The 17,712-nt window shown below is 46.8% G+C and overlaps 1 protein-coding gene across 7 annotated transcripts in view; it reads left to right on the top strand.

The window, feature by feature from the left end:
* LOC147031953 (RNA-binding protein FXR1-like) overlaps positions 1-17,712 on the top strand; it is a 164,470-nt gene that overhangs the window by 106,795 nt on the left and 39,963 nt on the right. For 3 of the 7 annotated variants that reach the window (XM_085869198.1, XM_085869204.1, XM_085869203.1), the window contains 2 exons: positions 13,708-13,842; positions 14,954-15,061. In XM_085869198.1, coding sequence (XP_085725324.1) covers positions 13,708-13,842; positions 14,954-15,061 — 243 coding nt within the window. The remainder of the gene's footprint in view (positions 1-13,707; positions 13,843-14,953; positions 15,062-17,712) is intronic. The other 4 variants (XM_085869201.1, XM_085869199.1, XM_085869200.1 and 1 more) reach the window with 4 other exon arrangements.

The raw sequence follows: 17,712 nt of genomic DNA, 5'->3' as shown, positions 1-17,712 counted from the left end.
ATTTTTACCACCAAATACTACCTCACTTTTACAGCCTATGGATCAGAGAGTTATTGCTGCTTTTAAAGCCTATTGTGTTAAGCATACCATGCTGCAGCTTATCAAAAAAACTGATAAGGACAAGCTATCAATCAAGGAGTTTTGGCGAACATACAACATAAAAATGGTTTTGGAAAACATTAAGGATTCATGGGCGGAGGTGAGTGCCTCCACAATGAACGCTGTGTGGAAGAAAGTGTGGCCTGAGTGTGTCCACAATTTCACGGGGTTTGCTGATGTTCCGTTGATTACAAGTCAAATTGTAGACCTGGCGCAGGAGGCTGGTTTTGAAGAGGTTGACGAAGAAGACGTGGATGACTTACTGGAGTCTCATGCAGAACCCTTAAGCAATGAAGATCTTATGGAGTTGGAACAGCAGTGGGCTCTTGAGGAAGAAGAAGATGCTGTGACACCTTCATCCAAGCATCTCACCATGAAAAACCTCAGCCAAATCCTCAGCTCGTTTGAAAATGCCATAGAATTTGTTATCGAGCAAGATCCAAATCTTAAAACGAGCACTGATTTTAGCCGTGTTGTTAATGATGCCCTTTGTTGCTACAAGGAACTTTATGCAGCAAAGAAAAAGAAAGCCATCCAGCCCACTCTCCATGCATTTTTCAAGCCAAAAGATGCAGCACCAACTCCATCCACCATCCAGGATGCTCCTTCAACCAGCTGCCAAGAGACCGTTCCCACTGGTGAAGAAAGTGACAGCACAGTGTCAAGTGAAGAGGGGGACGATTCTGCCACTTCTCAAGTGTGACTTGTCCACCGCAATCAACTCCGTTCCTCCAGCCTCGGGGTAAGTCGCCACTACTCGAAGAGTGTGTTTTGTTTATTTGTGTTTATGTCCAAAAAATTTCGAGCCAAAAACACATCCCCCCTTTAACACATTGGTTTCTATGGGAAAATATGTTTTGTTTAACACAGTTTCGCTTGTCATAAGGTTTTCCAGGAACGCAACCCTTGCGAAAAGCGAGGACTTACTGTGTACAGACAGAGAGAAAAAAAGGAAGAAGAAGAAGAAGAAAGATGTGATTTTTTTTATTTTTATTTTTCCAATTTTGACATTTTGTTTCGTCCAAATTTGGTTCGAAAGTGTTTTAAAAAATTTGTAATCTCATGGAAATGAATGCAGGAATATGCTGTACTGTTAAGTTAATTCTCTTTCACTATCACTGATAAATTATAATAGATCTGAAATCACGCACTCGCTGAATTGGTATTAATTGAATAAGCCACTGGTGATCGTGCAAAACAGTTGCTGCGGTTCGTGTTACGTAAAAGATTAGCATCAGGGTTGTGTACAGAGTTGGGCTTGGGGTTACGCACAAGATAACTTACATAATTTTCCTTAACCCCTTGAACCCTGAGCTCCTTGGACTTTCGTCTCCCCCACCCTGGGTTCCCTCGAGAAAAATCCGGCTACTCGGGTGTATGGAGGTTTGAAAGCGACCGGTAAAACGGCCACTCGGGTTCAAAGGGATAATTATAGTATTCTTTGGGATATATATATATATATATATATATATATATATATATATATATATATATATATATATATATATATATATATATATATATATATATATATATCTATCGAGGGATATATGTATGTATGTATGTATGTATATATGTATATATGTATATATGTATATATATTTATATATTACGGCTGTGGAAATTCGCAAACCACCATTCAGGGCCCGTAGGTGAGATAACTCTAAGTACATGTGTAGTTCGCCCCAAACCAGTTGTTTAGAGGGAATTTATGTGATTCATTCGGGCTGCGACGCTTTGAGATAGCCGTTTTTCTTTTCTATCTTTATTTTGAACCAACCACGTCTCAACCGCCATAACCATCAAACCACTACCGATAAACCCTCCACCACTCTCACCTCTCTCCTTCTACGGCCATTCCCGCACCACCTGTGAACACTGAGCGTCGGGCTGTCTTGGGCTCGTTCAAGATACGCACCGAGCCGCGAGTGCAAATAGCGGCCTTTCCGAGGGAGAATTCGGATCAAGAACGCTACACGCCCACTTCTGATCTGTCCAATCAGCAAGCGCGGAGCAGCTTGGCCCCGCCTCCAGGCGCGTCCGTGTGAAATCGAAATATGCAAATTCTAGGATCGGGGAAGGTTCACGCCCACTTTTCCTCCGTCCAATTGGCGAGCGTGGCTCCGCCCCCGAGGTCATTCTGATCCGGAAATTTGCATATTGTTTCTCCTGCCGGCCTATAAAACGGCGAGCACCAGGCGAATCGTGGCAGAGTCAGTTTTGGTGGAAGAGTCAGTTCTTGGTTGGAAGAGCAGAGTGTGGCAGCGGCAGAGTGTGGCAGAGAGTGGAGTCGGGTGGCGAAGGCATCAAGTTGGATTCTGCAGTCGGCTGAGGAGAGTTGTGGGAAGAGGCCAAGGAGCTCGGGTCCGAGGCGAGAAGGACGGCGGTCGGCGACAAGGTCGCGGTGGGAGATCGCTCGTCGCGGGACCCAAGCCAGCCAGCCATTCTCCCTCCCCCAGGGCATCAACAATTCCCCCTTTTTCCCCCGCGCTGAGATAGTGCAACAAAGGGGGCCCCGTTCCCACCCCACTCCAAGCGTCGTGCCAACGAAACCCACAAAGGAGCACGGAGTCAGGGCACAGCCACGCGGCCACATCTGCGGCTCATCCGCCAACGCGTTACGAGGACGCGGGTAGGACCCACCCGGTCTCGCGGACCTGGCCGATCCTTCAGGTCCCGCGCACATATTGGCCTACAGGCCCGTCTGCCCCCTTGTCTATGAGGGTGGCTTCTTTCCTTTGCTTTTGAGTAAATGTGTGTTGGCGCCGTCTGTAAAGTAGAACTGAAAAAGTGTTGCCGTGTGTACGCGTATTCAGTTGTAACTCTGCGTCATTGTTTCTTTTGTTTTACTGCTTTCTGTTGCATTTTGACTGTTTGGCTGTATATGTGTGTTTTCCGTGTGTCGCGTAATAAATGTGCATTGTGTGAACTGTTTTCCCCTTTCGCTTCATCTTTTCTTGATTGACCCTCCATCCTGCTTCACGTAAAAGGGTTCGTAGTGGGCTTAAAACGCCCGATAATTAATCGGAACCGTCGAGGCCGACGATATCACCGCTCTGTTATCCCGATAGCACGGAACGGACCGCTTAAGCGGTTCGTGTCTGGAGTCGGCCTGCGGCGAAGTACGATCGCCCGGTCGACCATCCGCGCAGGTACTTAGGTCGATCGAATTTGGCGAGCAACCCTATCCTGCGCGGGTGGGCAATTGGCACTGTCGTGGTGGGGTTAAACCTCCACCTGTGACTAGCTCCCGGCGTTGTTCCGAGAGGCTCACGACAAAATTGTCCGTTCCGGTGGGCGAGGCGGCCGCCATTCGAGTCGAGCGGCCGATCGCACGCCGGCGGGCGCGAATTCGCAACACTGGTGTCCGGGAGTGGGAATCGAATCCCTCCCGCCTCCAAGCTAAATTCACGGGGAATCGGCTCAGGGGTTAGAGGAGCGACCCCCGATTCCCTCCAAATTACGAGCAGGCCAAATTAACCCGTTACGAGAAATAAGATGGTGTCTCAAGGCGAGCAGGAGCCGGGGGTAGTCGGAATGGATTTAGAAATGTTAGAATCCATGGTCCAGGATGAGATCCCCATGCAGGAAATGCTGGTTGTACAGGACAAACTTCCCCCCCAACTGAACCCAGAGCTCGAAATGGGCGCAGTGGCTGGGGTGGCGGATGAACGCCCCCCACGTGGAATTCGCCCACGGATCGGACGATGGAAATGTTTGAGGCATTGATGAGAAAAATGGATGGGAATACGCAACAAATGAACACAAATATGCAGGCAATGAATGCCAAGATGGAAGAAATGCGAGGTGAGACGCAGAACATGGGCCGAAGCCTGCAGGCGGGCATGAAGGCAATAACTGGGGAGCTCAAAATGGCGACGCCACGTGTGGGAGCAAACGAGCTCGGGGGTAGTGCAACGGTTGTCAGGCCTGCAAGGGAGGCGGGTGAGGACAAATTAATTCGGGGGACGTGTGAGACGAGACACGTGGAGGTAACAACGACGGAGAAAGTGACGGTTGACACGGAGGGAAAAACTAAGTGGGGAGACCGAAACGTGTGAGAGGAGACACGAGGTGAGGACGGAAAGGAGAAAAGAAATAATAGTTGAGACAAGGGAGATAACAAGGGAAGAGACGGAAATAATAGAGACACGGGAGATAGAGGGTGAATTGGACGGGATTGAAGACAAGCATACACACGCAGAGGTAGTGGAGGGATAAGGGGGGTGAGCTCGCAAAACGTGTAGGGACCCGGTGCGAGCAGTTGGATAGCCTCCTTCAGGAATGGAGGGAGCCGCTATGCTCCCTTGAAGCGAGTCACGACCAGGTGGGTTCGGTCGTGCTTCGCAGAGTTGAGGGGATGGGTGCTGTGGACAGGTGCACGGAGAGCTTGGGGGGTATAGAGGCCTCGGAAACCCTTGGGGTGGCACAAATCCCCAGTGTGGTTGTCCCGGTGTGTGGGGTGCAAGGTGTGAGTGCGGCCCCGTGTGTGAGTGGTGTGCCGGAGTGCGTGCTTCCCAGCACGCCGTGAGTGAAACACCGCGGGTGAGTGCCCCCGCGTGTGTGAGTGAGGCACGGTGTGTGAGTAAGGCACAGTGCGTCAGTGAACGGCCGAGTGCGAGGGAGACCATGTGTGTGAGAGAGTGGTATGTGAGGGAGATGTCGGTCGGCATGTGTGAACATGCAGCCGCGTCTCCCGGGGTGAGTTTAATGGAGTGCAGTCTGGGCGTCGCGACACGCAGGTGTGCGTGGGTCGAATGGCGACGGAGACTGCGACAATTGAGAGACAAGGGCCGGGTAGCTGCCGTAGATGTTTTGAGCACCGCGCCGGGTTCACCCAGCAGCGAGCGCGCGCGGTCCGTGCTGTGCAACGCACGAGGCCGCCACGTGCGCGCTTGCGGGAGTGAAGCCTGGTGCAGAAACGAGCGCGGTGAATGTTGCCGATCCCGCGACGGACAAAGTTTAGGCATGTAAACGGATTTGGACCGGATGGGTTCTCCACGCGGGCGTGTGTGTTAAGCTCCAACGGGCAGAGCACATGTGTTCGCGTGGGGAACCCCTCGAGACGTGGGGCTTGTGTTTTTTTTATGCGCCGGGTGAAGTCATGGCTGCGTATATGGTTGGAATCTGGCAGGAGGGTGAATCCGTGCCGGATGGTACCTTCCAAGAGGGACGAGGGACGCGAACAGCTGCCATGACGTCACGCCACATGTGCGTGGCTGTGAATTGCCGCGCTGGTGCGCAGGTTGCGAGTTGCCGTGCTGGTGCTGCGCAAGAATAAAAAAAGAAAAAAAAGCAAGCCTCGCTTTCGGGTGAACAGGATTCCCGGGCAGGGGTGGAAGATCCCCTGCCTGGGAACAGGATGGAACTAGTTCGGGGGAAGGGTTAGCTTAGTTAGACCGGCTCCATGGGGCAGGGGTAAGTCCTCATGAGGCCCGTTGAATGGATTAGTTAGAGGGGATTGTAGCCAGATTTAGGATGGAAAATGATTCTTTGAGGACAGTGACAGACTTGTGGATCTGCAGAGGGGACGTCGTTTAGCTACGTAGTGTTAAATGGAACGTGCTGTAGTTTCAGGGACGACGTGGGAGCACGAGGAAGTTTGGGGATTTAGTGAGAAGGATGGCAGATTTCAGCGGTGTGTGTGTTGAAGAGTTGTGAAGTGGAAACATGTTCTTGGTGAGTGAGTGAGGCCAGCGGGTCTGTGTGAGTGGAGCGAGTGGGGAATGCATGGTGTGATGAGTGATTGGGGCGAGGCGTGACTCCCGCCCAAGGGACCCCGGGGTCAGTGTAAAGTGAGTTAGCTGGCTTAGTTAAATTTACAAAATGGAGGTCGTTTTGCTGATGGTGGGAGTGTAGGCTCGAAACCCATTTGGAGAGGTGCAGGAGCCCTGTTGACGGGCTGGGAGCGTGGCTGCGAAAGGTGAGTATAGCTGAGTGGGTACCCCGGGCACCAGGCTGGTCGGCCGTAGTAGGCCAAGGGCCCATGGGGGGCCGGGATATCGTAGTGGGCACGGGTGCGCCCGCATGATGTGGGGGCCCGGGGCGCCGTGAGCCGCGTGGGCAGTGTTGTGGGCACGGGTGCGCCCGCATGATGTGGGGGCCCGGAGCGCCGAGAGCCGCGTGGGCAGTGTTGTGGGCACGGGTGACCCTCGGAAAGGGGCCCGCGAAGCCAGCCTGCCACGTGAGCGTTTCAGGGGAGTCGCCAGGGAGGGCACTCCCCAGTGTTTTGGGAGCTGGTAGGCTCGGAGGCAGTGTAGTGCCCGGGGATGCCATAGCCGGAGAATCAGCAGAGAGTAGTGCCTGCCAAGGGGAGCCACGCGTCCCAGCCATGAGACCGTGTGAAGGTACTGGAAGAAAATTGGGGGGCGAGGCCCAAAATTGTAAGGACACCAACACGGGCGACGGGAATCTGGGTTGTTAGAACCAATAGTTTAAGCGCGATGCGCTTGTTGAAAGCCCCGGGGTAGTTTAACAGTTAAATGGTTAGTGTAGATTAGGAAGTGTACCCCTCCGCACCATCCATCCCTTCGCTCTTGTTGTGGGCCGCTGGACCCACTTTGTGTTATAGATCGCTGAAGTCTGGGGAGGCCATCTTGAGGCTTAGGTTGGGCCTCGACACAGGACGCTAGCTCTCCCTCATTCCCCTCCGGGAAGGGAACGTAGGGGTTGGGAGTAGGCTAGTGGACGATAGGTTAGCCGAACAAGGACAGTAAAGGGGGTTAGGGGACGATTTATAGTGGGGAAGTAAAAATAAAAACAACAAAAAAAGAAGTTGGGGCTAAATTGGGTTTGACAAATAAAGGGAGTGGGTATGGACAGTGACAGGCAAAGGCGATAGGTTGGGAGGGAGACCGTAGGGTAGGTCCGAGCCCACATTCCGAGTGGCTAGCACCACCGCACTCCCTCCACCAACCTCCACTGCAAGGCAAAGGCCGGCCCACTTCATCGGCGGCAGCTGTTTTGCTGCAAGCCTGTGCCGGCCGGTTCGTCTGCCGGCTGTGTTTGCCTGCAACAGCCTTGTTCTGCAGGCTGTGTTTGCCTGCTACCTTTGCCATGCCATGCCCACTGCCCATGTTCACCAGCCCCGTTCAATTTTGCTTTGCCCCCCCCCCCCTGTTCATTGCCATGTGCGCCAGGATCATCAAGCAACAGTTTGCAAGCTGGAGGGACTGGCCCTGTAGGCAGCCGCATCATGGGACCACATTGGTGGCCCGTGCAACATTGTTTGCTGCGTCAGATCATCGTGCGTACTGCAGGGACTGCCCTGTAGGCAGCCGCATCACGGGACCGCATTGGCGGCCCGTGCAACGTTGTTTGCTGCGTCAGATCATCGCGCGTGCTGCAGGGACTGCCCTGTAGGCAGCCACACAAGGAGACTGCATTTGCGCAGCCTATGCGCCGTTGTTTACTGGGTTCAATTTAAAAGGGGGAGGCCTTGGACTGCGTGTGAGCAGCCGGCCACGTTCCCTGCCACCTGCATTGCATGAGCCAGAGACTGCATGCGAGCAGCCTGGCTCCCTGCTAACTGCTTTTCTCTTTGCAGAGTCCCTTGATCCTGGGCCATGGTTTAATGTAAAATTTGTAAGTTAAGATGTACTGCAAATATGAGTGCGCCCCCGGCATGTCTGTCTAGCGCCGGCAATTTTATTTAAGTTGTCCGTCTGAGTGGGTTTGTTTAGTTAGTTACTCAGCCCTCAGGTTATTTCTTTTGGGGACACGAATACCATGAATGTCGCACTCAGGGATCCGAAGGTAAAACGTACTCGGGGAGAACTACACATGATGGCACACGAGAATTTGACGACTCGGGACGAGTCTATAAAAGGGGGAGGGGGTAGTGTTACGGCTGTGAAATTCGCAAACCAACATACAGGGCCCGTAGGTGAGATGACTCTAAGTACATGTGTAGTTAGCCCCAAACCCGTTGTTTCGAGGGAATTTATGTGATTCATTCGGGCTGCGACGCTTTGAGATAGCCGTTTTTCTGTTCTGTCTTTATTTTGAACCAACCACGTCTCAACCGCCATAACCATCAAACCACCACTGATAAACCCTCCACCACCCTCACCTCTCTCCTTCTACGGTCATTCCTGCACCACCTGTGAACACTGAGCGTCGGGCTGTCTTGGGCTCGTTCAAGACACGCACCGAGCCGCGAGTGCAAATGGCGGCCTTTCCGAGGGAAAATTCGGATCAAGAAAGCTACATGCCCACTTCTGATCCGTCCAATCAGCAAGCGTGGAGCAGCTTGGCCCCGCCTCCAGGCGCATCCGTGTGAACTCGAAATAAGCAAATTCTAGGATCAGGAGAGGTTCACGTCCACTTTTCCTCCGTCCAATTGGCGAGCGTGGCTCCGCCCCCGAGGTCATTCTGGTCCGGAAATTTGCATATTGTTTCTCCTGCCGGCCCATAAAACGGGGAGCACCAGGCGAATCGTGGCAGAGTCAGTTTTGGTGGAAGAGTCAGTTCTTGGTTGGAAGAGCAGAGTGTGGCAGTGGCAGAGTGTGGCAGAGAGTGGAGTCGGGTGGCGAAGGCATCGAGTTGGGTTCTGCAGTTGGCTGAGGAGAGTTGTGGGAAGAGGCCAAGGAGCTCGGGTCCAAGGTGAGAAGGACGGCGGTCGGCGACGAGGTCGTGGTGGGAGATCGCTCGTCGCGGGACCCAGCCAGCCAGCCATTCTCCCTCCTCCAGGGCATCAACAATTCCCCTTTTTCCCACGCTCTGAGGTAGTGCAACAAAGGGGGCCCCGTTCCCACCCCACTCCAAGCATCGTGCCAACGAAACCCGCGAAGGAGTACCGAGTCGGGGCACGCCACGAGGCCACGTCTGCGGCTCGTCCGCCAACGCGTCACGAGGACGCGGGTAGGACCCACCCGGTCTCGCGGACCTGGCCGCTCCTTCAGGTCCCGCGCACATATTGGCCTACAGGCCCGTCTGCCCCCTTGTCTATGAGGGTGGTTTCTTTCCTTTGCTTTTGAGTAAATGTGTGTTGGCACCGTCTGTAAAGTAGAACTGTATAAGTGTTGCCGTGTGTACGCGTATTCGGTTGTAACTCTGCGTTATTGTTTCTTTTGTTTTACTGCTAAAGGTGCATTTTGACTGTTTGGCTCTATATGTGTGCTTTCTGTGTGTCGCGTAATAAATGTGCATTGTGTGAACTGTTTTCCCGTTTCGCTTCGTCTTTTCTTTATTGACCCTCCATCCTGCTTCACGTAAAAGGGTTCGTAGTGGGCTTAAAACGCCCGATAATTAATCGGAACCATCGAGGCCGACGATAACACCGCTCGGTTATCCCGATAGCATGGAACGGACCGCTTAAGCGGTTCCTGTCTGGAATCGGCCTGCGGTGAGGTACGATCGCCCGGTCGACCATCCGCGCAGGTACTTAGGTCGATCGAATTTGGCGAGCAACCCTATCCTGCGCGGGTGGGCAATTGGCACTGTCGTGGTGGGGTTAAACCCCCACCCGTGACTAGCTCCCGTCGTTGTTCCGAGAGGGTCACGACAGAATTTTCCGTTCCAGTGGGCGAGGCGGCCGCCATTCGAGTCGAGCGGCTGATCGCACGCCAGCGGGCGCGAATTCGCAACTATATATATATATATATATATATATATATATATATATATATATATATATATATATATATATATATATATATATATATATATATATATATATATATATATATATATATATATATATATACACACAGTCATGCGCCACTTAACGACGGGGTTACGTTCTGAGAAACACATCGTTAAGCGACTTCGTCGTTGTGCGAACATCTTTTTTTTTGTTTGTTTTCGTTTTCGAACATCGTACTTACACAAACCTAGACACCTCCGCAATATGGTATAGCCTATTGCTCCTCGGATACAAACCTGTACAGCATGTTACTGTACTGAATACTGTCGGCAATTGTAACACACATCCAAGAGAGACGGAGACACGCAAGATTTACCTTTGTGCTGTTCATGACGGCCATCAGTTTTGTTAGCAGCAGCTTATAATCTCCTCTTGCATCGATTATAGAAAGGTGAATAAATAGCGTTTTGATTTTATAAATACGTAATCATTGCATCGATGTTATAATTTATAAATGAAGAAACGAGCACCTGTCAATTGTGATATATATTTTCGGAACAGTGCGATTGTTTTAACAACATCAAAAGCTTCACCAAAAGAAATCTGTGTTTTAATTTCGACTAAGAACAACGATTTATTCGCGGAATTCTTCAATTCAAAGGTAATTTACTTGCTGGAAGGTAAACGTGGAAACATTGGTTCAGTTTGAAAGCCGATTTCCTTGAATCCCGATTTAGCACGACCCTGCTTTTTTCGCGATGACATTTTATGCACCTCAACGATTGCATTATATCAGGGCCACACTGTCGTTTATTATCATTATGATGTATTATGTACTGTACAGCGTACATAATTGTAGGTGCTATTTTTATATGACTGGCAGCGCAATGTCGGCTCCATCACTCGGCGATAGGAATTTTTCAGCCACATTTTTTTTTCCTTTTTTTCAGAGCTGGCAGATCAGTCATATATGCGATACGTCGTTGCCCGGAACGTCGTTAAGCGGCGCATGACTATATATATATATATATATATATATATATATATATATATATATATACATATATATATATATATACATATATATATATATATATATCTATATATATATATATATCTATATATATATATATATATATATATATATATATATATATATATATATATATATATATATATATTGTTACGTCTGGGGGGGGGTATGCATTCAAAGGGTAATTAGGATGTTTAATTCGGTATGCCATTCTGTTCGAGTTTACCAGGATCTCGATGTAATAAGTCGCAATTCAGTGGTGATAAGTTGTCTAGTAAATGTCCATTTCTTTAAGGGGGAAATGATAATTGTCACGTAATTAGATAGGGAGACGGTTTCGGTTAAGTGTGTCTGCGTAAACCCTTTTAGTATTCCCTGTAGGCTTGCCGTGACGTAACAGGACAGTGCTGCGGATGGCTCCGCCCCTTGATCACGATTGGCGAAGGCGACAGCGGAGGGCCAATAAAACGGCTCGATTGGAAGTGACGAGGACTCGAGTATAAAAAGGTTCTGTTCGGGAAAAGAAGAGGAGAAAGAGTCATAAAAAGCAAGCGTCTGGTCGAGGCTGTTGGTCTCGGAGCGTGCTCTCTTGTTGCGCTGGTTCGTTCCTCGATTCGTCGTGTCTCGTGGCCTTGCTGTGCCTCATGCCTCACCTCGGTTGGCTCTGGAGTTCTGCTGGGTCGGAGTACGGGACCGAACGGCGGGCGGACCTGCCTCCCTCTCCTGCTCGCATCTTGGTGCCAGAACTGGCTCCCTGGCGGCTGTGAGCGGTCTTGGGCCTACACCAGGAGGTGGACACCACCAGGAACAGCACCACAGTGTCTCCTGCCCCTGACGAGCGCAACGCCAGCTCGTCCGGCGCCAATCCAGGGACTGTTGCGTCGACACCACGGGCAAGCCTGACCACCAGCTACGTTGTGTGTGTGTGTGTGTGTGTGTGTGTGTGTGTGTGTGTGTGTGTGTGTGTGTGTGTGTGTGTGTGTGTGTGTGTGTGTGTGTGTGTGTGTGTGTGTGTGTGTGTGTGTGTGTGTGTGTGTGTGTGTGTGTGTGTGTGTGTGTGTGTGTGTGTGTGTGTGTGTGTTCCTGGCGCCTTAGAGGGTTTGAGATTTGTATATCCATTGTAATTGTTTGTGTTTTCCCCACGCCCAAACCCACACCACCATCCCGTCGAAACGCCCCGGATCCCTCCTCTTGCCGAGTCTTATTATTATTTCTGGTTAGAGAAATAAACATTATTAACTCAGTGAAAAGCGACTCGTGCCACCTTCCTCGTCCCGTTTGCTGTAGAGCGATTAAAACCGCCATCTTTGGGTTATAAAAAAATAAACCGCCTCCATCGTTTTGGCTCATTCTACGTTGGCGGGACTGTTCAAGTCCCGTGGACGTCAATATATATATATATATATATATATATATATATATATATATATATATATATATATATATATATATATATATATATATATATACATAATTTGAATTGGCAATTATTCAAAAACCTTTTTTTTCCATCATCTATGGCTCATAGTAAAGCCGCCACGTGCACACACACACTTAGACATACAGACAAACATATGCGATATAACACAAGATTGTTTAATGAGACAAACAGTCACTGAACTTGGGGGAAGTGCCGTCACTTCCTGGGGTACTCTGGGTACCAGCAACAAAATAATGGCTCCACTTTTCTCACCACACTCAGTGGGGCATTTCCTAAGGAGGAATTTCCTCCTCTCAGTGGATGCCAACCTATAGCAAGGAAGCAGCATGTGCCATTTTTAGAAGTATTTAGTATAACTCAGCTGGGGTTTGAACCACCGACGTCCTCTACTTGGAGCGGATGCTGAAGCCATCACACCACCAAGTCACTACCACCGATTTGCCTATATTTATCCATCATTTATTTTGACCAGATTTTCTGGCGTAATGGTTAGAGTGCTTGCTCTGAGTCTGGGAGTTCAGTGGTTTGAACGCTGGCTGAGTCTTAACAATGACTTTAAAAAATGGTGTGTGCAGCTTCCTTACTTCATGCTTTGCTCAGCATGTAAAAAGTCGTGGAGCATGGAAAAACAACCATGGATTGGTAATCATCATGCTGGCTTGAAGGGCTAATGTCCCTCCTCTGCGTCGAAGTTCCTTGTGAGGAAACATTCTTCATATTATTATTTACTGTATGCACAATCATTGGTTGTTTTTACAGTTCCACTATATATTTTTTGATTTTAAAGAAGTTCAATTCACCAGTGTGGTGTTTATCTATCTTTTCTGGTTTGCAGTTTTATTGATTTGACCTTGATAGAGTTAACCTTGCGATTTTGTTTTTTTGCTGAAGCATAATGCATGCTTGGCCTCTGTATACTTTCTTTGAAGAAGTAAGTGTGGGTTGAGGGGGGAGAAGCTTTTTCCAGGGTGTTTTAAAAGAAACTGTGCAGTAGAAACTTAACACTTCTCGTGCAAAAAGATGTCTTTCAGAGAAATGTATTTATTGTCAAATATTGTACAATGAAGACCTGTTGGGTTCTCACTTGAGCGAGTCCATGATACCTGCAAATAAACAAGCAGACATTTTAATTTTATGATTAACAAACATAAAAACACAAGTATTTTGTTCAATGCACTTACTTTTGAAACCCCTGCAGCTGTCATTGGTTATTCAAACAAATGAACTCTACAAAACTCGAGAGTGGTGGAACACATGGATCCCCCCCCCCCCTTCTGTGTCCAGTTTGAAGTGCCACAGGTGCTGCAAGATCTGCTTTAAACGACATCACTTTGTTACATAGGTCTTTCTTCTTCCCTATTTTTTTCCTGTCTCCAGGAATATTCCTAAATGTTCTGCTTATTTACAACTTCATGAAAGTGTGAATCTGTTTCTCGTGAAAGCAAACTTACTATATTTAGGTTAAAAAATATTTATTCTGTGCGTTCCTTCCCTTGTTATTGCATTTTTAGGTTGGCGTTGACCTTAATTTTTCATTATTCTTTGAAGGTGATCCATGGGATGGAGAGGGTCGGCAAGGTTGGGTGGGCCAAGCCCCTTTTGCAAGCCGAGAAAAGCAGCAAGTTGATGAAAGAAACTCAGATGCTGATGGCAAAACGGGGCGGCCAAATGTCAATGGATTAGGTATTTTGTATTCTTACTCCAAAGTTACCTTCAGAATTATACATTTGTTGAGCTTTTTCTTTTCATTTTTATTTGCTTTTTGTTTGACATTTGCAGCACCAATAATGTAGCATAATCAAATTTAAGTAAAATTCTGCACACACTTTCATCTCAAGACTAATTAATCTAAATAAATATATGCCCTTACCTTATGTCATCTGAAGCTGTAGGTGAAAAATTATTGGACCATCAGTTTGGTCACTTGATTTAACATTGTCATGTGATCTTAACGTTTGAAGCTTTTACGTATCTGGGGGGGAAAAAAAATCATGCACTCGTGAAAAAAAAACTGGAAACGGAATGCCTCTTCTTTAGATGAATCGAGTTGCATGAGGGAGCTGTTCAATGTATTCTTGTGATGGCGTCAAAAATATCGAATCATTATTTTATTTGTCTGTTGGATTGCCTTGATGGGCTGTGCACCGTTTGCCAGTCTTTCCCGATTCAAAAATCACACGTCTGCCCCAACACGTGATTCTATGCAACTGGGCTTTAAAATGCAGCATTCTGAAGAAGGTGATAATTAATCATTTGAAAAATTCATCAAATAATTTGATCAAAACTATTTTAGATCACTCATTTTTCTACTTTCGGGAGGAGGAGGCAATCTCTCAAGAGCACTCGGTGAAGTTGGTTTACTGGATATGATACCACTGAAAGTTGTCTCAATTATTTGGGAAGTTTTTCACAATTTTTACCGAAACCTTTAATTTTGAAGGCCTCTTTACAAGTATATTCATTATCTTTCTACTTTTATTGAGGTGAATTAGAGCTTTGTTTTATTTTTTTTTTTGGAATTTTTTTTAATGTAAAGATCCTTTGTTGCAAAAGATTATGCAACATCCATCCATTTTTGGAGGGCTCCTTTGGAAAGTTTCTGGCTCTCGGAAGCATAACTTGCAGTTGTTGCAACCGTCTACTCATAATGACTGCTTTTGAGTTTGTTAAACGACACCAACTGATGTTGGATCTTATAAACTGTAAATGTATAATAATATCAATCATTTGCAGTTGTTTTGACACGGTGTTATCAGTGTCAGAGTAGTGGTAGTCGTTTTGTCTTTTTTAATTGATGGTTTTGTAGATGAGGGAGATGCACCCTGGATCGGATCAAGACGAGGTGGAGGCTCCAGCATGAGGCGGCGAGGTGCTGCCGGCAGTTCGGGTACATATGGTGTAGGTGGGCTGCTGTTTTGAAGGGCTCGAGGTTCTTACCACCTCTTTAGAAGGGTATTCTTGCATGGACAAACGAAAATCAAAACTGTAGGGGGGGGGCATTCCATGTCAAGTGTACACACCCCCCTGACACCAATACCTCATTTTCTCCCCATATGTTGGTCATTTATTCACTTGGGTGAAAAAACTCAAAATACCAACTTTTAGACCTGTGGGCCCATCGGGGCCCATTTTAGGGGCCCCCCAAATTTGGGTGCCCCCGGCTGCCCCACAATCTTCCAAAGGCCATATCACACATTGTAGTGGTCCGATTTGGCTGATCTTGGTATCAAAATGCTCGTAAAAGCGAGATCTTTCGAATCGCGTAAAGTAAAATCACCCCGAAACAGTAATTCAAAAAGTTATAGTTTGGGGTGCCCTTTGACCTTGGGCCCCTGCTTCCCAGCCAAACCAATGGTACCGATTTTTTTTCGTGTGAGAATACCCCTTCATATACTCCAACACCTCAGCATAAATGAAAATGGGATCCCAATGGGTTCACCCATGGCAAAGATTTATGTTGGGGGACTCGGGTGCTGGACACACAATATGCCACAATACATAGCACAATATTTGAACACAAGATTTCCAATGCACTATATCAGTATATTGTACATAAATTTTCCACATCCACATGCAGGAACTGGAAGCGATAGTATGCCGGTTGTGCTGGGTTACAAACTATGCGTGCTATCATATGATGATAGCTAGGAAGTTTGGCTATCTGTGGCATTTTGGAACCAAACATCATGAGTTTCACATTTTGATGTATTGCACATACACATACACTATGTGTCCCGCCTGCACGGCCAGGACACACTCCGAGGTACGGAGCATGGCGAACTTCACAAATCCAACTTTCAAGCCAGGGTTCTTCTCTTTGAATTTCTGAAACAGTTCCTTGAGATTGTTTAGTACCAGGCACTTTTGAATTCTGTCTTTTCCATATTCATTCTTGACTACCACACAGTCGTTTTTTCCCAGCATTATTCGGCTGACTTCATCACTTCGGTAAAATTCGGTTACGGCGGATTTCACTTCGTCAGGCAATATTTTACCCTGTTTGAGATTTGGAGACGATAGCATACCATTTTCTTTCTCTAAATTTTTGGCTTTTACAGCCATTCTTTGGGAGCAACTGAATTCACTCATCATCCCTCTGATGCTCATATTCCTAGCAAATATTGTCAGTATACGTATTTGCTCTGAACGGCTCGAAACAACGTATTTTTCTTTCAGGCTTTTGATCATCTCTGGCATGCAGTTTTCATCACATTTTGACGCTGTATTTTGTGTTTTCTCCGCAGTGCTTGGTCCAGCAACTAGTTCTAATTTCTTTCGCACAGAATCTTCCACTTTACTTCGCTTTTCAGGAATGTACCCTGGGTTCCTTTCCGCCTTTCGTTTGTCAAATGAGCTTTCGCCTATCATCGATAACAACTGGTTTAATAGCTCAACTTCTGCTTCTTGCTCAAAAACCTCCTCGTCCTCGTCTGTCAAAATAGATTCTGCAATACCTTCGATAGTACCTTCTGATGATAATTTTGAACTGGTCGAAGATGATTCTTCAAGACGCTCTGGTGACAACTGAGAGTTTTTTTCTGCACGAAGTACAAAGTCTTGTCATCTTTTTTACCTTTGAAGAAAATTTCATCAACATATCATTTGACACATTGCGAAGATCTTTTCGTTGTTTCGTTTTATGGCAGCTGAACGGATCGCAACAGTATTTTTGGAACTCCTTTTGATCTTCAGTCGCCATGCTTACTGCAAAATATGCAAAAACTCAGATTATCCCATTTATAACTTAATTCGATGATGGTTATACAAAAATGTACACTTAAAAATAAATAGATACAATAGGCAGAATAATTTTTCGCAAATGATGCAAGATATATATATATATATATATATATATATATATATATATATATATATATATATATATATATATATATATATATATATATATATATATATATATATATATATATATATATATATATATACTTTATATACTTTATATATACAGTCGTGCGCCACTTAAAGACGGGGTTACGTTCTGATAAAACTCGTCGTTAAGCGAACCTTTTCGTTTTTTTGTTTGTTTTTTTTGTTTTTGTTTTCGTTTTCGAACATGGTACTTGCACAAACCTAGACAACTAGGCTATATGGTGTAGCCTATTGCTCCTCGGATACAAACCTGTACAGCATGTTACTGTACTGAATACTGTTGCCAATTGTAACACACATCCAAGAGAGACAGAAGGCACGTTAGTTTTTCCTTTGTGCAGTTCATGATGGCCATCGGTGTTGTTGGCAGCAGCTTACAATCTCCTCTCGCATCAATTATAGAAAGGTGAATAAATAACGTTTGGATTTTATAAATACGTAATCATTGCATCAATGTTATAATTTACAAATGAAGAAACGAGCACCTGTCAATTGTGATATATATTTGCGGAACAGTGCGATTGTTTTAACAACATAAAAAGCTTCACCAAAAATAAATTTGTGTTTTAATTTCGACTAACAACAACGATTTATTCGCGGAATTCTTCAATTCGAAGGTAATTTACTTGCTCGAAGGTAAACGTGGAAACATTGGTTCAGTTT

This window comes from Eptatretus burgeri, chromosome 2 (genome assembly GCF_056783735.1).
Source record: "Eptatretus burgeri isolate ZD-2024b chromosome 2, Ebu_testis_v1, whole genome shotgun sequence".
In the NCBI taxonomy this organism is placed as follows: Eukaryota; Metazoa; Chordata; class Myxini; order Myxiniformes; family Myxinidae; genus Eptatretus; species Eptatretus burgeri.
Note: the sequence above shows the minus strand (reverse complement) of the source record. Positions and strands in the feature narration are given on the sequence as shown.